The 22,927-nt window shown below is 36.8% G+C and overlaps 1 protein-coding gene across 1 annotated transcript; it reads right to left on the reverse strand.

The window, feature by feature from the left end:
- Positions 1–11,804: 11,804 nt before the first annotated feature.
- On the reverse strand, positions 11,805–17,058 carry IL2 (interleukin 2). The gene is made up of 4 exons (XM_004040353.3): positions 16,627–17,058; positions 16,477–16,536; positions 14,046–14,189; positions 11,805–12,197 (listed from the first exon to the last, which is right to left on the reverse strand). The coding sequence occupies exons 1-4, from the start codon at positions 16,771–16,773 to the stop codon at positions 12,087–12,089; spliced, it is 462 nt and encodes a 153-aa protein (XP_004040401.1). The 5' UTR covers positions 16,774–17,058; the 3' UTR covers positions 11,805–12,086.
- Between the last annotated feature and the right edge of the window lie 5,869 nt (positions 17,059–22,927).

Here is a 22,927-nt window from a genome sequence, read left to right on the forward strand (position 1 = left end):
TATTATCTTTTACAGATAGCAAATTTTTAATTTACTAATATTTTAATACTAAAAGTTTTGCATTATGTTTATAAGAGATGCTGGCCTATATATACTTGTTCTTTTTTTGTAATGTTAGTTTGGTGTCAAGGTTATGCTGACCTAATAGAATGATTTTTGAAGCATCCACTCTTTTTCTGTCCTTTGAAATTGTGTAAGATTGCTAGTAGTCAGTCTTTATTTCTTCAGTGTCTAAACTCCTATTATGCCCATATAGTTAATTTTTCATTTCATATAATTTTCACTGCTAGAACTTCTGTTCTGGGACATTGGTTAATTTTTATAGATTTTTTTATACTTTCAATTTTTATGGTTTCCCTTTTTCTGTTGGATTCACTATTTGTCCCCTCACTGTGTTCAGATTTTGCTTTAAATCTTGAACATGTTTGTAATAACTAATTCCTTCATCTTTGTTGTATTTTTTATTCTTTTTTTATTATACTTTAAGTTCTGGGATACATGTGCAGAACGTGCAGGTTTGTTAGGTATACACCTGCCATGGTGGTTTGCTGCACCCATCAACCCGTCATCTACATTAGGTATTTCTCCTAATGCTCTCCCTCCCCTAGCCCCCCACCCCCCAACAGGCCCTGGTGCATGATGTTCACCTCCCTGTGTCCATCTGTTCTCATTCTTCAACTCCCACTTACGAGTGAGAACATGCAGTGTTTGGTTTTCTGTTCTTGTGTTAGTTTACTGAGAATGATGGTTTCCAGCTTCATCCATGTCCCTGCAAAGGACATGAACTCATCCTTTTTATGGCTGCATAGTATTCCATGGTATATATGTGCCACATTTTCTTTATCCAGTCTATCATTGATGGGCATTTGGGTTGGTTCCAAGTCTTTGCTATTGTGAACAGTGCCGCAATAAACATACGTGTGCATGTGCCTTTATAGCAGCATGATTTATAATCCTTTGGGTATATGCCCAGCAATGGGATTGCTGGGTCAAATGGTATTTCTGGTTCTAGATCCTTGAGGAATTGCCACACTGTCTTCCACAATGGTTGAACTAATTTACACTCTCACCAACCATGTAAAAGTGTTCCTATTTCTCCACATCCTCTCCAGCATCTGTTGTTTCCTGACTTTTTAAAAATCACCATTCTAACTGTAGTGAGATGATATCTCATTGTGGTTTTGATTTACATTTCTCTAATGACCATTAGATTACATTTCTCTAATGACAATTGATGATGAGCTTTCTTTGAAATGTTTGTTGGCTGCATAAATGTCTTCTTCTGAGAAGTGTCTGTTCGTATCATTTGCCCACTTTTCGGTGGGTTTGTTTGTTTTTTTCTTGTAAATTTGTTTAAGTTCTGTGTAGATTCTGGATATTAGCCCTTTGTCAAATGGATAGATTGCAAAAATTTTCTCCCATCCTGTAGGTTGCCTGTTCACTCTGATGGTAGTTTATTTTGCTGTGCAGAAGCTCTTTAGTTTAATTAGATCCCATTTGTCAATTTTGGCTTTTGTTGCCATTGCTTTTGGCGTTTTAGTCATGAAGTCTTTGCCCATGCCTATGTCCTGAATGGTATTGCCTAGATTTTCTTCTAGGGTTTTTATGGTTTTAGGTCTTAAGTCTTTAATCCATCTTGAATTAATTTTTGTATAAGGTGTAAGGAAGGGATCCAGTTTCAGGTTTCTGCATATGGCCAGCCAGTTTTCCCAACACCATTTATTAAATAGGGAATCCTTTCCCCATTGCTTGTTTTTATCAGGTTTGTCAAAGATCAGATGGCTGTAGATGTGTGGTGTTATTTCTGAGGCCTCTGTTTTGTTCCATTGGTCTATATATCTGTTTTTGTACCAGTACCATGCTGTTTTGGTTACTGTAGCATTGTAGTATAGTTTGAAGTCAGGTAGCGCGATGCCTCCAGCTTCGTTCTTTTTGCTTAGGATTGTCTTGGCTATGCGGGCTCTTTTTCTGTTCCATATGAAATTTAATAGTTTTTTCTAATTCTGTGAAGAAAGTCAAATGGTAGCTTGACGGGGATAGCATTGAATCTCTAAATTACTTTGGGCAGTATGGCCATTTTCACGATACTGATTCTTCCTATCCATGAGCATGGAATGTTTGTGTGTGTTTTTTTAATTTTTTTATTATACTTTAAGTTCTGGGATACATGTGCAGAACATGCAGGTTTGTTACATAGGTATATGTGTGCCATGGCGGTTTGCGGCACCCATCAACCTATCATCTACATTAGGTATTTCTCCTAATGCTATCCCTCCCCTAACCCCCCACCCCCCAACAGGCCCTGGTGTGTGATGTTCCCCTTACTGAGTTCTCATTGTTCAACTTCCACTTATGAGTGAGAACAGAGCATGGAATGTTTTTCCATTTGTTTGTGTCCTCTTTTCTTTCCTTGAGCAGTGGTTTGTAATTCTCCTTGAAGAGGCCCTTCACATCCCTTGTAAGTTGGATTCCTAGGTATTTTATTCTCTTTGTAGCAATTGTGAATGTGAGTTCACTCATGATTTGGCTGTTTGTCTGTTATTGGTGTATATGAATACTTGTGATTTTTGCATATTGATTTTTGTATCGTGAGACTTTGCTGAAGTTGCTTATCAGCTTAAGGAGATTTTGGGCTGAGACGATGGGGTTTTCTAAATATACAATCATGTCATCTGCAAACAGGGACAATTTGACTTCCTCTCTTCCTATCTGAATAACCTTTATTTCTTTCTCTTGCCTGATTGTCCTGGCCAGAACTTCCAATACTATGTTGAATTGGAGTGGTGAGAGAGGGCATCCTTGTCTTGTGGCAGTTTTTAAAGGGAATTTTTGTTCATTTTGTATGATATTGGCTGTGGGTTTGTCAGAAGTAGTGTATTTTGAGATATGGTCCATCAGTACCTAGTTTATTGAGAGTTTTTAGCATGAAGGGGTATTGAATTTTGTCAAAGGCCTTTTCTGCATCTTTTGAGATAATCGTGTGGTTTTTGTCATTGGTTCTGTTTATGTGATGGATTATGTTTATTGATTTGCTTATGTTGAACCAGCCTTGCATCCCAGGGATGAAGCCGACTTGATCGTGGTGGATAAGCTTTTTGATGTGCTGCTGGATTCAGTTTGCCAGTATTTTATTGAGGATTTTCACATCAATGTTTATCAGGGATATTGGCCTGAAATTTTCTTTTTTTCTTGTGTCTCTGCCAGGTTTTGGTATCAGGATGATGCTGGCCTTATAAAATGAGTGAGGGAGGATTTCCTCCTTTTCTGTTGTTTGGAATAGTTTCAGAAGGAATGCTTCCAGCTCTTCTTTGTACCTCTGGTAGTTTGGCTGTGAGTTCATCTGGTCCTAGACTTTTTTTTTGTTCGTAGGATATTAATTATTGCCTAAATTTCAGAACTTGTTATTGGTCTATTCAGGGATTCAACTTCTTCCTGGTTTAGACTTGGGAGGGTGTATGTGTCGAGGAATTTATCCATTTCTTCTAGATTTTCTAGTTTATTTGTGTAGAGGAGTTTATAGTATTCTCTGATGATAGTTTGTATTTCTCTGGGATCAGTGGTGATATTCCCTTTATCATTTTTTATTGTGTCCATTTGATTCTTCTCTGTTTTCTTCTTTGTTAGTCTGGCTAGTGGTCTATCTATTTTGTTGATCTTTTCAAAAAACAAGCTCCTGGATTCATTGATTTTTTTGAAGGGTTTTTCATGTCTCTATCTCCTTCAGTTCTGCTCTGATCTTAGTTATTTCTTGTCTTCTGCTAGCTTTTGGATTTGTTTGCTCATGCTTCTCTAGCTCTTTTAATTGTAATGTTAGGGTGTCGATTTAATATCTTTCTTACCTTGTCTTGTGGGCATTTAGTGCTATAAATTCCCCTCTACACACTGCTTTAAATGTGTCCCAGAGATTCTGCTGTGTTATGTCTTTGTTCTCATTGGTTTCAAAGAACTTACTTATTTCTGCCTTAATTTTGTTACTTACCCAGTAGTCCTTCAGGAGCAGGTTGTTCAGTTTCCATGTAGTTGTGAGGTTTTGAGTGAGTTTCTTAATCCTGACTTCTAATTTGGTTGCACTGTGGTCTGAGAGACTGTTTGCTATGATTTCCATTCTTTTGCATTTGCTCAGGAGTGTTTTACTTCCAATTACGTGGTCAATTTTAGAATAAGTGCAATGTGGTGCTGAGAAGAACGTATATTCTGTTGATTTGGGGTGGAGAGTTCTATAGATGTCTGTTAGGTCCACTTGGTCCACAGGTGAGTTCAAGCCCTGAATATCCTTGTTAATTTTCTGTCTTGTTGATCTGTCTAATATTGACAATGGGGTGTTAAAGTCTCCCACTATTTTTGTGTGGGAGTCTAAGAACTTGCTTTATGAATCTGGGTGCTCTTGTATTGGGTGCATATATATTTAGGATAGTTAGCTCTTCTTGTTGCATTGATCCCTTTACCATTATGTAATGTCATTCTTTGTCTCTTGATCCTTGTTGGTTTAAAGTCAGTTTTATCAGAGACTAGGATTGCAACCTCTGCTTTTTTTTTTTTTTTTTTTTTTTGCTTTCCATTTACTTGGTAAATATTCCTCCATCCATTTATTTTAAGCCTATGTGTGTTTGCACGTGAGATTGGTCTCTTGAATACAGCACACCAGTGGGTCGTGACTCTATCCAATTTGCCAGTCTGTGTCTTTTAATTGGAGCATTTAGCCTGTTTACATTTAAGGTTAATATTGTTACATGTGAATTTGATCCTGTCATTATGATGCTAGCTGGTTATTTTGCCTGTTAGTTGATGCAGTTTCTTCATAGTGTCGATGGTCTTTACAATTTGGTATGTTTTTGCAGTGGCTGGTAGCTGTTATTCCTTTCTATGTTTAGTGCTTCCTTCAGGAGGTCTTTTAAGGCAGGCCTGGTGGTGACAAAATCTCTCGGCATTTGCTTGTCTATAAAGGATTTTATTTGTCCTTCCCTTAGGAAGCTTAGTTTGGCTGGATATGAAATTCTGGGTTGAAAATTCTTTAAGAATGTTGAATATTGGCCCCCACTCTCTTCCGGCTTGTAGGTTTTCTGCCGAGAGATCTGCTGTTAGTCTGATGGGCTTCCCTTTGTGGGTAACCCGATCTTTCTCTCTGGCTGCCCTTAACATTTTTTCCTTCATTTCAACCTTGGTGAATCTGATGATTATGTGTCTTGGGGTTGCTCTTCTCGAGGAGTATCTTTGTGGTGTTCTCTGTATTTCCTGAATTTGAATGTTGGCCTGTCTTCCTAGATTGGGAAAGTTCTCCTGGATAATATCCTGCAGAGTATTTTCCAACTTGGTTTCATTCTCCCTGTCACTTTCAGGTACACCAATAAAATGTAGGTTTTATCTTTTCACATAGTCCCATATTTCTTGGAGGCTTTGTTCATTCCTTTTTTTCCCCTCTAATCTGTCTTCACACTTTATTTCATTAAGTTGATCTTAATCTCTGATATCCTTTCTTCTGCTTGACTGATTTGACTATTAATACTTCACGAATGTGTATGCTTCACGAAGTTCTCATGCTGTGTTTTACTGCTCCATCAGGTCATATGTTCTTCTCTAAACTGGTTATTCTAGTTAGAAATTCCTCTAACCTTTTTTCAAGGTCCTTAGCTTCCTTGCATTGGGTTGGAATATGCTGCTTTAGCTTGGAGGAGTTTGTTATTACCCATCTTCTGAAGCCTACTTCTGTCAGTTCGTCAGACTCATTCTCCGTCCAGTTTTGTTCCCTTGCTGGCAAGAAGTTGTGATTTTTTTTGGAGAAGAGGCATTCTGGTTTTTGGAGTTGTCAGCGTTTTTGCACTGGTTTCTCCCCATCTTCGTGGATTTGTCTACCTTTGGTCTTTGATGTTGGTGACCTTCGGATGGGGTTTCTGAGTGGACGTCCTTTTTGTTAATGTTGATGCTATCCCTTTCTGTTTGTTAGATCTCCTTCTAACAGTCAGGCCCCTCTGCTGCAGGTCTGCTGGAGTTTGCTGGAGGTCCACTCCAGACCCTGTTTGCCTGGGTATCACCAGCAGAGGCTGCAGAACAACAAAGATTGCTGCCTGTTCCTTCCTCTGGAAGCTTTTTCCCAGTGGGGCACCCACCAGATGCCAGCTGGAGCTCTCCCATATGAGGTGTCTGTTGGTCCCTGCTGGGAGGTGTCTTCTAGTCAGGAGACATGGGGGTCAGGGGCCCACTTGAGGAGGCAGTCTGACTCTTAGAGCTCTAGCACTGTGCTGGGAGATCCACTGTACAGAGCCAGCAGGCAGGGACATTTAAATCTGCCGAAGCTGTGCCCACAGCCGCCCCTTCCCCTAGATGCTCTTTCCCAGGAAGATGGGAGTTTTATCTATAAGCCCCTAACTGGGGCTGCTGCCTTTTTTTCAGAGATGCCCTGCCCAAAGTGGAGGAATCTAGAGAAGCAGTCTGTCTACAGTGGCTTTGCTGAGATGTGGAGGGCTCTGCCCGGGTGGAACTTCCCGGTGGCTTTGTTTACACTGTCAGGGGAAAACCGCCTACTCAAGACTCAGTAATGGTGGACGTCCCTCCCCTGACCAAGCTCTAGCATCCCAGGTCGACTTCAGACTGCTCTATCAAGGCAGAAGTCTTGGTCTTTATATTTTGAAGCTATATATTTTGTTCAGCAATACATACCAATTCTAAATTTAATTTAGAATTTAATTCAGCTTTAAATTTAGAATTTTGTAAAACTTAGTTTAATAGTAAAACAAATTAAATTTGGAATTGGTATGTACTGTTGAATGAAATTTCTCTTTATCTCTGGTTATATAATTCTTGCTTTAAAGTCTGTTTTTTTCATCATGTTGTTAATCTGCCTACCTCTGGTTTTTGGTTTTGGTTTTTGGTTAGTGTTTGCACATTATATTCCCTTTTCCTTTTTCTTTTAATCTTTTTTCCTTTTATTTAAAATATGTTTTTTATAAACAGTGTATAATTGGGTTTGATTTTTATTTCATCTTACAATCTTTTTTTTAATTGGAGTTTGTAGTTCATTTGTATTTAATGACAATGACATAGAGTTTGGTTTAAGTCCGTCTTCTTGCTATTTGTTTTCTGTTTGTCTCATTGTGGGTGTTTTGCTTTTTTCACCTTTATTCCTCTCTTCATTCTTTCTTGCCTTATTTTAGGATTATTAGTATTATATTACATTTTCTTCTTTATTGCTTTTCATTTATACAGGTTGAACATCCCTAATCCAAAAATTCAAATCCAAAATGCTCCAAAATCCAAAACATTTTGAGCACTGACATGATGCTCAAAGATCATGCTCAAAGGAAATACTCATCCGAGCATTTTGGATTTCAGTTTAGGGATGCTTAAGTAGTAAATATAATGCAAATATTCAAAAATCCAAAATAATCCAAAATTTAAAACACCTCTGGTCCCAAGATTTCAGATAAGGGATACTCAACATGTATTATTCTTTTAGAAGTTACCTTAGATTATAACATGCAGCTTTGGCTTATTGCAGTCTATCTTAAATTCATTAGTTTAACACTTCCCAAGTAATGCAAGGATCCTGCAACATTTTAATGCCATTTATCATCTTTTGCCCGTATATATTTTGTCAAATATTTTAATTGTGCATATGTTAAAATGCCCCAAGACCTATTGTCTCCTAACTAGTAACTTTCTATCTATACTATATGGTACTCTTTTGTTTCGTTTTTGCACACCTGTGCTTCATTTGGATTTTTTTCTCCAGCCTAAAATTATTTAGTTATTTCTTCAGTACTTCTTATGGTTCCAGTCTGCTTTTGCTCAGCTTTCTCAGCTTTTGTTGGCTGAAGTGTCTGTTTTACCTTTTCTAAGGAATTATGGTGCAGAATTCTAGTTTGCCAAGTTTTTTTTAATTAAGTATGTCATTCCATTGTTTTCCCAACTTTCATAGATTTTGCTGAAATATTTGCTGACGAATATATTGTTGCTTTGTGAAGGCAGTGCCTTTTTTCAGTTAGCTGCCTTTTGTCTTTACTTTTCAGCAGTTTAATTGTGATTTGCCTGTGTATGGATCTGAGGGTTGTCTGTGAGTGTGTTTTGCTGTTGATGTTTTGTGTTTATTCTGCTTGGGTTTTACCAACCTTTAATATGTAGGTAGATGTCTTTTCATTTGGTTATGAAAATTATCAGCCATTACATCTTTCACCATTCCTTCTTTCCTCTCCTCTTGTTTTTTCTTTTTTTAATGACTCTAATTACCTCTGTGTTACTGTGTTCTTTTTTTATATATATATCTTTTTTTCTGTTTGGATATTTTTTATTGTCTTATCTGTAGATCATTAATACAGTCTTTTGCTACATCCAGTATGCCGTTAAGCACACCTAGTGATTTCTTGATTTCACACATGGTATTTTTTTAGTTCTGGAATGTTCCTTTAATTTTTAAAAATATAATTCAATTTTCGGCAAAAATTTATCTTTTCATCTATTGTCTAGATATGATGCTTTATTTTCTTGAACATATTATATCAGTTAAAGTCTGTATCTTATAACTACACTTGAATCCTATGTTGGAGATGTTTATTGTTTCCCCTTGCCGCCCAATTTAATTTTGAGAGAGAGAGAGAGAGTGTGTGTGTGTTAGCAGGTCTCTTTTTTTTTTTTTTTTTTTTTTTTTTTGAGATGGAGTCTTGCTCTGTCGCCCAGGCTGGAGTGCAATGGCACGATCTTGGCTCACTGCAAGCTCTGCCTACCAGGTTCACGCCATTCTCCTGCCTCAGCCTCCTGAGTAGCTGGGACTACAGGCGCCCGCCACCACACCCAGCTAATTTTTTTTTTTTTGTATTTTTGGTAGTGACAAGATTTCACATGTTAGCCAGTAGGTTTCATAATTTTTAAACTGATGCTACATGTGTCTGAAATAGTGTAGAGGCTCTGGATGATGTTATTTTTATCTAAATTAGATTAAGCTGTCTTCAGAAGACAAATAGAATCTAGAATATTCATTTGATCTTATTGAAGCTTGTTTTTAGGCTTTGTTAGGGCTGGTATATTTCAGATTTGTCCTTATTCCAAGACATGTTCACCTAGAGCCTTGGCTTTTTTTTTTCTTAAATCCTGTCATGTTTACTAGACCCTTTCTCCATGGCAGGGCTTTGGCTCCAACCTGTGTCTTCTCAGCACGATACAGCTTATTTGCCTCCTACCTACTGTTTTCTGCCATTTCTTTTAGTGGTTTGGAAGTGTCTTATATTCCATAAGCAGCTGATGGATCAGCCAGTGAACGGAGGGGAATTTATATGTAGATACATGGGTTCCTTCCCTGCAGGTCACTCCTTTATGGGGTTTTGTCGCTTAAATTCCATCTACTTTGACAACCCTCAACTACTCCTGCCTCTTAACTCCTCATAGGACTGCCACTTCATTCCTTCATTCTTGGGTTCCATTTTCTTATGTCACAATTTGGAAAATGCCCTCAGGAAAAAGAAATAATGTCTGTTGTGTGCATTCCTTCTTTTGAGGACTGAAACCTGCAAGACCTGCCTGTATTGGTTGCTTTCATCACACAGGGAAACAGCTACTGCACCTAGGCCTGAAGAGAAGTATAGAGGAGTAGGTACTAGAACCTTGAAAGACAGGTAATAAAAGGCAACTTTGAGGGGAATTTCATCTTTGGTCAAGTGATACAGCTATCCCATGGTGATCTCACATTCACCTCTTACCAGGAATCCCATGTGGTCAAACTCAGCTAGAAACCAGAAGGCAAGAAAATACATTAATGTATTCCACGCAATTTGACTTAGCAGGCTGAAGATCAGGATGGAAAAGGATATAGTGTTGTTTTTGAGGGAAAAGTAGAAGATACACGGTTCACACCTTCATTCCTCAGCATGTGCTCTCTTCCTTCCTTTGGGAAGAAGGTTTGTGTTCCTAGCAAAGGAGACACATGAAATCCCATCAGTTATTGTATCATTATAGGGTAATGTCAATTCAGCAATACTTTTCCTGAAATCTAAAATGTTAGGTATCACCAGTGTTCTTCACATAAAGACTAAGAGACGACGTCAAGTCCAACTTGACATAGTAAAGTATAAAAATGGAGAAAAACAAAACTGCTCAAGTCTCTTCTCTGCCTCAATAGCTAGTCATGAAAGTTGGTTAGTACAGCTGCATTCTTCCACTACCCTTTGCGTGTTCCCTTTTACCCTCTGCCATTACTTTGGTTGGGTGGCATTATTTACCTGGTGGTATACTCCATATCTCACTTCTGTGAAATCTGAGTCTTTGATGTTCTTGAATTTTAAGGATTGTTACAGTTTTCCATTGACCAATACTACTAAGGATAGAAAGCTAAGAGATGCCCCACTGAATTTCCTGAGTTCCAAATATAGTATTACCTATTGTGTAGTCGCTGCCCGGTTCTATAGAAGGCACTGAGTTTCCCCCTTTTCATCAAAATCGGTCACCCTGCTCAGTACGGTGGTCCTTTACGTGCTTGTTGGTTCAGCTATATGAAGAACCCCTAAATGGCCAAAAGGTAATCTCAGCCATTTCATCAGTTCTCTGGTAGAAGTCAAGGCACCTGGTAGAAGAATGCCTCATTGAGCACTAAGACCTTAAAACTGACCAAGATAAGATTTAGTGGATGAGATGTGAAAAAAAAAAATCTTCCAAGTGAGGTATTTAATGAGAAGGGTCCCTTTTACTTCTACTCCTTGGCAATTTTGAAGAGAGGAACGACTTCTTCAAAGCTGCTGAAGAGGCATTCTGGTTGCCCATGTATGTTTTTAATTGTATGTTGATAACTTTTTTTTCCTTTGTTCTCTGTCTGGGGTCATCATCATCAAAAGAATCTAGGTAATAATCATAATTTTTATAACTGTTGTTTCTGTAGCAACTAAGTGCCACAGCCATTTGACCTCACAACATCTTGCCGTCTGTCTGCATTTCATCCCATTCTACCATTGATGATAAGTTCAGTAATTGCGGTGCTACTACATCCCATAGATTTCCCATGTCCTATTATCCTTGCATTCCTTGAATATATGAACAACCCAGTCCCAGAATCCTATTTTGAGGGTCTATTTTCTGGGGCTATTTCTGATACAATTACTGTATCTGAGTCCCAGCAGGAAATAGATGGCATACTCAATTAAAAGGAGGATTTAATAAAAGGACTATTTAAAAAGCTATGGTCAGAGTACAGGGAAACTGCAAGGGATGGTACAAGTACCCTGGAGTTGCTAACAGCAAAAGTACCACCCTCCCTAGGCTTAAAGGGACAAGTGGAAGGGAAGATTACCAGAATCACTCAGAAGGAAAAAGTATCCAGAGTGCCACCTTGAGGTAATCTGGGTTCCTTGCTTGAGAGACACAGCCATCCTGGGTCTACTCCACAAGGAGGGAGTCAAGGGAATCTCTTATGTTCCTCAGAGTTCCTACCAGCACTCCCCAGTGGCAGGACCCAATGGAAAGCCAAAGGGCAGGGAAGACCTTTGATATAGGCCATACAGGTGAGCCTCCTCATGGCACTGGGCAAGGTGTAAGATATTGGAGAATTCATAGCCACACCAAATCTATGAAGAGTTTCAAGAGTGTTTGTGTTTGGCATTTTAAGAAGAAGGAAAATATAATCTGCTAAGAGATGCCAGAACTAAGGGTCTGATCAGCCCTTGAAAGGACAAAGCAAGGGCTTTTGAGAAGTCTACATCTCTGTTCTACATATTTCTTCAGAGAAAGAGTGACTTTTGTAAGCATTTTAACCATCCTACAGTTCACACAAGTAACTAAGAAATATTTAAATGCTTACTCTGTGTTGTTTCCAAAATAAATATCCAGGCTTGTTTGTATTTATCAAATTTATTAAATAGTTTTACTAACCAATCTACATGGATACTATATTTAACATTCAACATAATAATAAATATTTTGGGATAAATAAGTGAAACCATTTTAGAGCCCCTAGGGCTTACAAAAAGAATCATAAAAGATCCATATTTATAGTTTTAAGATTAAGAATAATAGTTACAATAGGTAGCAAACCATACATTCAACAATAAATATAAAATTTAAATATTTAAATAAATAGAAGGCCTGATATGTTTTAAGTGGGAAGCACTTAATTATCAAGTCAGTGTTGAGATGATGCTCTGACAAAAGGTAATCCATCTGTTCAGAAATTCTACAATGGTTGCTGTCTCATCAGCATATTCACACATGAATGTTGTTTCAGATCCCTATAAAAGAAAAATGTTAATTTTTTAAAGTACAGAGTAGTTTACCTTATATACAGTTATTCCCAATTGAAGTCTTATAGGCCTGTTGCCTTTATTTTCAAGCTTACCAAACATATTAATTATTCACATTTTCTTGAAATGATCAAAATGAATGCCAAAATTACATATTTTGTTATGATACCAAATGATAGTAACACAGAAGCTGAGATTTTCCTCATTTGTTAATTCAGTCAATGAACACAAAAATTTTTTCCCTGAATTGGGTGCAAATAAACATTTAAATAAAAACAGATCTAGACAAATATTAAATGCTGGATGTGAAATAAACTTGATCGCTTTTCCTCTGAATGTACAGCTATATTTGTGTAAGTTAAATGTATGAATTGATATGCACATTATACTTTCTTCTTTTCTAAATCTTGATTAGAGTCTCCTATTTTTCTACTTAAGTGAATCTCCTTATATTTTCCCCAAAGCAGAACAGAACTAGACTGGAGTAAGCTAGGACATGCTTCTGTTTGGGATAAATTTGTGTGAAGAACATCTTCATAAATACTTACACCTATCCCTGCCCCATCATAGTATCAATGCAGGTGAATTTGCCAACTTTTAAAAGTTTAAACATTAGAAATTTTGTTCTGTGGACTGGCTTTTTAGAAATTAGGCTTCTCTGCTGCAAGGAGCTATTTAAACGCTTCCTCTAGTTGATAAGCTAAGGAGGAAATATTTTGATATATAGTGAGATTTAAAAGAGAGCTTTTCAAATTTGAAGTGATTCCTACCCTGGGAACAAAAGCAGGTGAGATAGAATGTTCCCTTTAAATAAGTGTTCTCTTTTAAAAAACTGTTGCAGTGTTCTGTACCCTCTTAAGCATAATTGTTTAAATATTGTCATATCTTGGGATTTTTTTATTTTAAAAAGTGTTTGGCTTTTGAAACACAGTTTTCAGATTTTTGCATGGTCTTGTCTTAAATTTGTATCAAGAGTTAAGAATGAGTTTTCTGATGTTAATTATTTTAGAGTAAAACTCTTGCCATAGATAAGGAACTGAATCTGTCAATGTCTAGATGACATTGATCTCAATGTATTTTTTTAATTCAACTGAAACAGTCCACTAATAAGTGATTCATTTGGACACAACTGGAGTTACTTTTAGGAATGTCTTTCTACTACTATACTTATGCTGCTTATTTAGGATACCTATTAACTCATGAATTTTATACCTTAGCAGACGGGATATAAAAAGACAAAAGTGAATCTCTTTTACATCACCTGAGTCCCTTGCATATTTTATGCTTCCTGTGCATTTAAAAATACTTAAGATTCTGAAAGTGGGGATTGCCTCTAAAAAGATTGTTGTTTGTTTAGTCCACTGGCCATTTTAATGGCTCCAGTTTTTTTTTTAAGACAAATCTCTTATGGGTAGTCCTTCCATCAAATGATAAGGAAACACCATTTGAAAAGCCTTTCAGGTAATCAGTATTGGCTATTCCAGTAAATGATCTGAAGGAATTGAAAAATATATAATAAAATCTGCCTGCTTTCTGTGAAACTCAACTCAGTACCTTCTCTCACTCCCAGTTTTGTGTTAATGTGAAAGGTGATGGAGTTTGGGATGAGGCTTGTCCATTAGTAGATGGTAGGTGCAAACTCTGTAGCTTATACTTCCCAGTTAATCATCTAACATTAGAAATGATTCATGTTCACAGTGTACTTAAAATGTAGGCTAATTACGTGCATGGGTACTTTACAAATACCAAAAATGTTATGTCACTTTAAAATGTGGTACTTTTCCCCCTACTTTTTTTTTTTTTATTTCCAGGAGAGCAAATAAAGTAATGCCTTACCTTTAGTTCCAGAACTATTACATTGATATTGCTGATTAAGTCCCTGGGTCTTAAGTGAAAGTTTTTGCTTTGAGCTAAATTTAGCACTTCCTCCAGAGGTTTGAGTTCTTCTTCTAGACACTGAAGATGTTTCAGTTCTGTGGCCTAGAATAATAATTATCATCAGCTCAGTTTACATAGAGGTCAGAATCAGAAATTAATTTCCAATTTATTTTATTTGGAGTAGCAGTATGTAGTTTTTACCATTCTCTCTGTTCTCAGTGTCACTGTAAAGATGGACCAGTAGAGTTTACATTATAAAACTGGAAAAACTAGGGCTCAAGTACCTATGACTAGCGTTAAGTGATAGTTGACTCACTGGTTTTAGCTTAATTTGGCTTTGCAAAATGTTAGAATTTCTGCATCTAAATGCCTATTACAGCTGTAGGCTGATTACTTTTCCAGTCTGCATAGAAAATCATTAGAACCAGATGAGTTAGAATGTGGAAGCATAAAAATCACATTCTATGATTATAATATTTGATAGTCTAAGAGTTAAGAATCACAGAATGTTAAGAGAGAGAAGGAACTCTTGGATGCCATCTATCACAATCCCAACATTTTACACTAGGTAACAATAATCATGTAGTAGTGGCTCTCAATATAGCCTTGAGCAAGACACATTTTTAAGTATGTCTTAAATTTTTACTTTTCTACAATCACTGCATTAAGATGCAGCTTAAAAATGTTTGTCCCAGTGAAATAAAAGATTATAATACTTTGGGAGGACTTTTGGACAGGCCTCTTGATTCTATATTATATATAATATTTCATATTTCTATGGTATATTACAATTTAAAAGAATTTTCTCCAAAATAGGCCCATTTACTTCTCACAGTCATCTTTTGAAGTAGGCAGTGAAGTATCATCTCCACTTTATAAATAAGCACACTAAATCTCAGAATTTGACCACATAAGTAGGTAGAGCCAGAATTAGATTTCATTTCTTTCTTATTGTAGCATTAACATAGCATCCTTGGAATCAAATATTTTTATTAGTTTCTAAAATCTTTTGTAAATGTGCAATGAGGGTTAAACGAACAAATGAATAGAGTTTATCATTACTTTTGGTTTCAAACTTAGATTTCCATGAATTCTACCACCCCCTAAATTATGCACATAATCTCATCTTTCTAACACTCTTTAGTGGGAAAGGTAGGTCAAGACAATACCAATCCCCTGATATGTCCATCTATTGCGCTTTCAATTCGCCACTACAAATTCTACAAATTCGGGTTTAAGTTTTTGGCATGAACAATGTGGAGAAATTTTCTTCAGAAAACAGCATCTAGTATCTTTATGTTGCTGGAGTTGCATTATGTGGCTCTGATTAAACTAGAGTAACATCTGTAAGCTGTCTACATCTTTCAGAAGAGTAGTTTGAAGCAGATTTCTCTTGAATTAATAGAATTTGAGTCAATGGGATTGCATCTGTGTCCCCTTAAATCCTATTATTTTCTGGGCTTGGATTCACCCTGGCACAAGCCCTTTCTGGCACCAGATTTTGTTCATTCTCTCTTAACTGGCACAGCTACTAGGTAGCTTTACACACCTAATGTAGCCTAGGAGCTTGGATGATTATGCTTATGCTCTATCTGAATCCAAAAACAACCTAATGAAGCTTTTAATCTTGGAAAATAAGTCATATAGCATTATAAATCTCAAGTTCTATTGGTAAAAAGATAAACTCCAAAATTTTACTTTGTATTTCTCAGTGAAAATTTTATCTTTAATACTACTAATAATAGCTAATGCTTGTATGGTATTTACCTTATGCCAGACACGGTTCTGAGTGCTTTACATTTACTTACTAATTCTCACAAAGCCATATTAAGTATATACAGTTATTCATTTAAGTAGACATGAAACTGAATCACAAACAGAGTAGGTAATTTGCCAAAGATCATGAAAGCTAGGACATGGCAGAGCTGAGATTTCACTTCAGATATCTGGCCCCAGACTCTGTGCTATTAGTGTTATGCTGCCTCTCACTTAGGAACCTTTCCTAAAACAAGAAAAGATTTTTAAAAGTGGGCTCCTTGGAAATAGATTTTGGTATTTTACATACTAAAATGACATAATCAAATATTTTAGAGTTTTACATTTTTAAATGAAACCATAAATGAACATTTTTGTTTAGAATTGTCTTATCGATAAAGTGAGAATATTATTTTTATGTTTTCTTCCCACCCCCACCAACACACAAATATATATAAAAAATATAGGTAAAACTATTTTAATAGAGGCTTCATTATCAAACTTGGGTTTTCAAAAAAACAAATTAAAGTTACTCTTTACCTCAGATGAGCTGCTATTAGTCCCATCTGTGCAGATTTTCATATTAGTTTGAATTTTATTAAAACAGAAATTGAACATAAAATATTGTACTTACCTTCTTGGGCATGTAAAACTTAAATGTAAGCATCCTGGTGAGTTTGGGATTCTTGTAATTCTAAGAAAGTATAATGCATTGTTATTAAGAAATGATCTCCAGCTAGATTACTAAATGTAATAATTTTAGTAAGAAAGGAAATATACTTACATTAATTCCATTCAAAATCATCTGTAAATCCAGCAGTAAATGCTCCAGTTGTAGCTGTGTTTTCTTTGTAGAACTTGAAGTAGGTGCACTGTTTGTGACAAGTGCAAGACTTAGTGCAATGCAAAACAGGAGTTGCATCCTGTACATTGTGGCAGGAGTTGAGGTTACTGTGAGTAGTGATTAAAGAGAGTGATAGGGAACTCTTGAACAAGAGATGTAATTTATACTGTTAATTCTGGAAAAATATTATGGGGGTGTCAAAATGTTTTACATATTACACATATTTTCAAAGACTTTACCTGTCTGAAAAAACATTACCTTCATTTTTCCTCTTCTGATGACTCTTTGGAATTTCTTTAAACCCCCAAAGACTGACTGAATGGATGTAGGTGAAATCCCTCTTGGTTACATTAGCCCACACTTAGGTGATAGCTCTAATTCATGCAATTAACGCCTTCTGTATGAAACAGTTTTTCCTCCTTTCTTTAAGGGGGTGGGGATACAAAAGTAACTCACGAAAATTTTCTCTTTGTCATAAAACTACACTGAACATGTGAGTAGCATATTGTGGTGGACAAGAGCAAGAGTAAACAGATGAAAAGAATAAATGTTTAGATTTGTTGATTAAACAGGAAGTATATTGGTTTCCTGTTTCAGAATGGTTTTACCTTTTTATCCACACAGTGAGCTAATTGCATACAATAAGATAGATTGCTTCTTACATGTCAGCTAGAGAAATACTAAGATTAGAATACTTAAAATGCTTATTGAGCTTGAGGTACTGTTTAACACTATTTTAATTTAAAATGTTTATATATCTGTTTAAGTCTCTTAATGTCTATTGTACATTTTTTAAAGGGTGCGATTGTTAAATACTCAGAAAAAGGTTTGCATTCAAGGATACTGATGCTAGTTTTATAATAGACTTTGTATGTGTTATGTGTAAACCAGTCCATGTTTCTCGTTTTTATGTCTTTACCTCTTTAATGGATTTTTATTTATCCTCTAAATCACCTGGGACACTATGAATGTAACAATAATCGTTATGAAATATGATCTTTTTTTTTTAGTCAGAAGACTAGGATATTTAGGATAGGTGTTCATTCATCCTCAGTACAGTGCACAAACTGGCTGAACAATTGTACGGATATATACTTCTAATTTAACCTGGGGACACTTGAGGAGATCCTGTCTCAGAGAGAGTCCTTGTAAAGCTTCCATTCTACGGCCTTATTTATTTCTTACCTGGACTTTTTTTTTTTTTAAAGATGGTATTGTCTGTGTTTTTGTTTGTTTTTTTTAAGACAATATTGTCTGGTCTTTAAACAGACATCTAGCACCTATAATGCCTTCAGGTATATAGAAAGAGAGAAAAGAGAACAGTGTACAGGCAGGCACTTAGTCTAATATAAGTCTTACAGACTTGTGAAGTGATGGCTCCTATTTTGCAGATTAGAAAACTGAGGCTCAGAGAAGTTAAGTAATTTGCTGTAGGTCACTCAGCCCTTATTGCCAGTAAGGGGCAGAAGAAGGATTTGAAAAGAGAATGTTCTGACTCCAAAAATCCACTCTCTTACCATTTGTATTTTCTCAAAGAACCTGATTTGTAATAGGGAAGATATGTACATACACAAGTGTAGTCCTGAGTGATAGGTGATTGCTGCCCCAAGGGAGGTGGATATAAGGAATTTTGAATAAGGAACAATTAATTTAAACTGGATTTTGAGGAGGGTGCGTAGGCAGGAATGATTAAAGCAGTCTAAGGAACAGTCAAATGTAATATTTTACAAAGAACAGAGAAAAATGGTTCAATAAGAGTTTTCTATGCGTTAGGTAATGTTCGGAGAATATAAAACAAATTTAAAAATAAAGATTATAGTCCCTCAAGTAGAAAAAAAAATGAAGAAAAGGTCAGATTAGGGCCAAATCTCATGAACTTTTTATACGAAAAAATGCAAAATGTCTCTGTACATTTCAGATCAAAATCACATTAACGCTGTTATAAGGGGCAGGCTATTTGGTAGTCTGTGTGTCATTTAATATAATAAAGTACAGCTTTATTATACTTGTTTTGCTTCTCTAAAGAGTTTCAGTGTCTAATCCCAGCATCATCACTCAGGCCTTTACCCTTCCAGAATGGAAGAATTCAAGCCCACACATTTTCCTATGTGGGGGCTTTTCCAATGAGGTATTTGATGTTCTCCAGTCTTGATATTTCTATTTCTCTGGCTATTTCCATTAGAGAATGGGGCAATATATGGCTATACTTCTGGGACCCTGTAGAAAACTGAGTTCTTAGACCCCTAGTTTATCTCTGTTAATGCACAGTAGGCACCATTATAGAAGTTGGCTTTTTCATTTCTTTCTTGAAATACATGGGGAAAAGCTACATTCGCTGTGACATACTTTCGCTTTCTCACGTCTGACACATCAGCTGGCTTTTCTGGTTGTAGTGGCAGTAAAGTCACTAGTAGACTGCTAACTACCACGTGTGTCATACCCCCTGCTTCTCCTTTTACTATGCAGAATTTTACTATTAAACAAGAAGTTATTTTTAGTTGCTTAGCATTGTTTGTGACTTAGCCTCTTAGACTCAAGAGTGGCCCAAGTCCTTTCAAAAGGGCAGGCCCGTCCCTGAAGCTGCCTACCTAAGAGGTTGCTCACTGTGTTGCACATATTGTCACTCCATCAAAGCTGACTTTCCAGGACTCTGCTTCCCATAAATTTCTTCTTTCTGACCCTCTTTCACAGTTTTGTAAAACTTTAATTTGGTCTGTAGCTTGATACCTATATTAATTCATCTCTTGTCAGTTTCTGTAAAGGGCTCTTGGGTTTTCAAGATTCAGTTCTGTTTCTTTGAAATTAGGAACGTGTTGGACAATTTCCACACCATCCAGAGATAATTCAGCTAGAAGCTCTGTGTTTCCTGTAAAAATCTGAATGAGCTCGGACATAGCTTGGTGATGCATTTGTCTTTATCAGCCCTATGGCCCTCCATAATGAAACACCACTTTTGTAAATCTGTTTATGATCACAGTTATGTCTCTGTGGTGTGTGCTCTTCCATGTGGCAAATTTTAATAATGTTCATAACCTTTTGGGATTGAAGAATTATTTCCATGGTACTTTCAATTTTGCAAAGTATTTTCAAATTTATTGTCTTGTATAGTCACATTTTACTGATAAGAAATTTGACATTTACAGAGGTTAAAGTGGCTTACCCAAGATCACATTCTTAATTAGTGGTGAAGTTAGAGCAAAAACTCAAAGCCTCCCTGACCCCTCATAATCTTATCTTTTTTCCAGTGTAAAATAGTGATGATAAATTCTGGACCCATTAGGCTACATAGAGTAGGATGAATGAGATTGTGCCCACTATTCCATCTCACTTCACTCTGTAGGTGGTAGCTGATGATTCAAGGAAGGCATCATCTATCTTCACCTAAATAACAATTTGAGTATTCTTAGGATTTCTTTTTTACTTTATTTATTTATTTATTTTTATTATACTTTAAGTTTTAGAGTACATGTGCACAACCTGTGGGTTTGTTACATATGTATACATGTGCCATGTTGGTGTGCTGCACCCATTAACTCGTCATTTAACATTAGGTATGTCTCCTAATGCTATCCCTCCCCACTCCGCCCACCCCACAACAGGCCCCAGTGTGTGATGTTCCCCTTCCTGTGACCATGTGTTCTCATTGTTCAGTTACCACCTATGAGTGAGAACATGCAGTGTTTGGTTTTTTCTCCTTGCGATAGTTTGCTGAGAATGATGGTTTCCAGCTTCATCCATGTCCCTACAAAGGACATGAACTCATCCTTTTTTATGGCTGCAAAGTATTCCATAGTGTATATGTGCCACATTTTCTTAATCTAGTCTATCACTGTTGGACATTTGGGTTGGTTCCAAGTCTTTGCTATTGTGAATAGTGCCACAATAAACATATGTGTGCAAGTGTCTTTATAGCAGCATGATTTATAATCCTTTGGGTATATACCCAGTAATGGGATGGCTGGGTCAAATGGTATTTCTAGTTCTAGATCCCTGAGGAATCGCCATACTGACTTCCACAATGTTGAACTAGTTTACAGTCCCACCAACAGTGTAAAAGTGTTCCTATTTCTCCACATCCTCTCCAGCACCTGTTGTTTCCTGACTTTTTAATGATCGCCATTCTGACTGGTGTGAGATGGTATCTCATTGTGATTTTGATTTGCATTTCTCTGATGGCCAGTGATGATGAGCATTTTTTCATGTGTCTTTTGGCTGCATAAATGTCTTCTTTTGAGAAGTGTCTGTTCTTATCCTTTGCCCACTTTTTGATGGGGTTCTTTGCTTTTTTCTTGTAAATTTGTTTTTTTCTTGTAAATTTCTTTTTTTCTTGTAAATTTGTTTTTTTCTTGTAAATTTGTTTGAGTTCATTGTAGATTCTGGATATTAGCCCTTTGTCAGATGCAAAAATTAGCCCTTTTGTCAGATTGCAAAAATTTTCTCCCATTCTGTAGGTTGCCTGTTCACTCTGATGGTAGTTTCTTTTGCTGTGCAGAAGCTCTTTAGTTTAATTAGATCCCATTTGTCAATTTTGGCTTTTGTTGCCATTGCTTTTGGTGTTCTAGACATGAAGTTCTTGCCCATGCCTATGTCCTGAATGGTATTGCCTAGGTTTTCTTCTAGGGTTTTTATGGTTTTAGGTCTAACATTTAAGTCTTTAATCCATCTTGAATTAGTTTTTGTATAAGGTGTAAGGAAGGGATCCAATTTCAGCTTTCTACATATGGCTAGCCAGTTTTCCCAGCGCCATTTATTAAATAGGGAATCCTTTCCCCATCTCTTGTTTTTGTCAGGTTTGTCAAAGATCAGATGATTGTAGATATGCAGTATTATTTCTGAGGGCACTGTTCTGTTCCATTGGTCTATATCTCTGCTTTGGTACCAGTACCATGCTGTTTTGGTTACTGTAGCCTTGTAGTATAGTTTGAAGTCAGGTAGTGTGATGCCTCCAGCCTTGTTCTTTTGGCTTAGGATTGACTTGGCAATGCGGGCTCTTTTTTGGTTCCATATGAACTTTAAAGTAGTTTTTTCCAATTCTGTGAAGAAAGGCATTGGTAGCTTGATGGGGATGGCATTGAATCTATAAATTACCTTGGGCAGTATGGCCATTTTCACGATATTGATTCTTCCTACCCATGAGCATGGAATGTTCTTCCATTTATCTGTATCCTCTCATTTCATTGAGCAGTGGTTTATAGTTCTCCTTGAAGAGGTCCTTCACATCCCTTGTAAGTTGGATTCCTAGGTATTTTATTCTCTTTGGAGCAGTTGTGAATGGGAGTTCACTCATGATTTGGCTCTCGGTTTGTCTGTTATTGGTGTATAAGAATGCTTGTGATTTTTGCACATTGATTTTGTATCCTGAGACTTCGCTGAAGTTGCTTATCAGCTTAAGGAGATTTTGGGCTGAGACAATGGGGTTTTCTAAATATACAATCATGTCATCTGCAAACAGGGACAATTTGACTTCCTCTTTTCCTAATTGAATACCCTTTATTTCTTTCTCCTGCCTGATTGCCCTGCCAGAACTTCGAACACTGTGTTGAATAGGAGTGGTGAGAGAGGGCATCCCTGTCTTGTGCCAGTTTTCAAAGGGAATGCTTCCAGTTTTTGCCCATCCAGTATGATATTGGCTGTGGGTTTGTCATAGATAGCGCTTATTATTTTGAGATACGTCCCATCAGTACCTAATTTATTGAGAGTTTTTAGCATGAAGGGCTGTTGAATTTTGTCAAAGGCCTTTTCTGCATCTATTGAGATAATCATGTGTTTTTTGTCGTTGGTTCAGTTTATATGCTGGATTACATTTATTGATTTTCGTATGTTGAACCAGCCTTGCATCCCAGGAATGAAGCCAGCTTGATCATGGTGGATAAGCTTTTTGGTGTGCTGCTGGATTCAGTTTGCCAGTATTTTATTAAAGATTTTTGCATCGATGTTCATCAGGGATATTGGTCTGAAATTCTCTTTTTTTGTTGTGTCTCTGCCAGTCTTTGGTATCAGGATGATGCTGGTCTCATAAAATGAGTTAGGGAGGATTCCCTCTTTTTCTATTGATTGGAATAGTTTCAGAAGGAATGGTACCAGTTCCTCCTTGTACCTCTGGTAGAATTTGGCTGTGAATCCGTCTGGTCCTGGACTTTTATTGGTTGGTAAGCTATTAATTGTTGCCTCAATTTCAGAGCCTGTTATTGGTCTATTCAGAGATTCAGCTTCTTCCTGGTTTAGTCTTGGGAGGGTGTAT

The sequence above is a fragment of the Gorilla gorilla genome, chromosome 3 (genome assembly GCF_029281585.2).
Source record: "Gorilla gorilla gorilla isolate KB3781 chromosome 3, NHGRI_mGorGor1-v2.1_pri, whole genome shotgun sequence".
Taxonomy (NCBI): Eukaryota; Metazoa; Chordata; class Mammalia; order Primates; family Hominidae; genus Gorilla; species Gorilla gorilla.

Coding starts and splice junctions, on each gene's coding strand:
- IL2 (XM_004040353.3), bottom strand. CDS start 16,773: ATGTACAGGATGCAACTCCTGTTTTGCATTGCACTAAGTCTTGCACTT. Junction 16,537..16,626: donor TGATTTTGAATGGAATTAAT/GTAAGTATATTT, acceptor ATACTTTCTTAG/AATTACAAGAATCCCAAACT. Junction 14,190..16,476: donor AGTTTTACATGCCCAAGAAG/GTAAGTACAATA, acceptor TTATTATTCTAG/GCCACAGAACTGAAACATCT.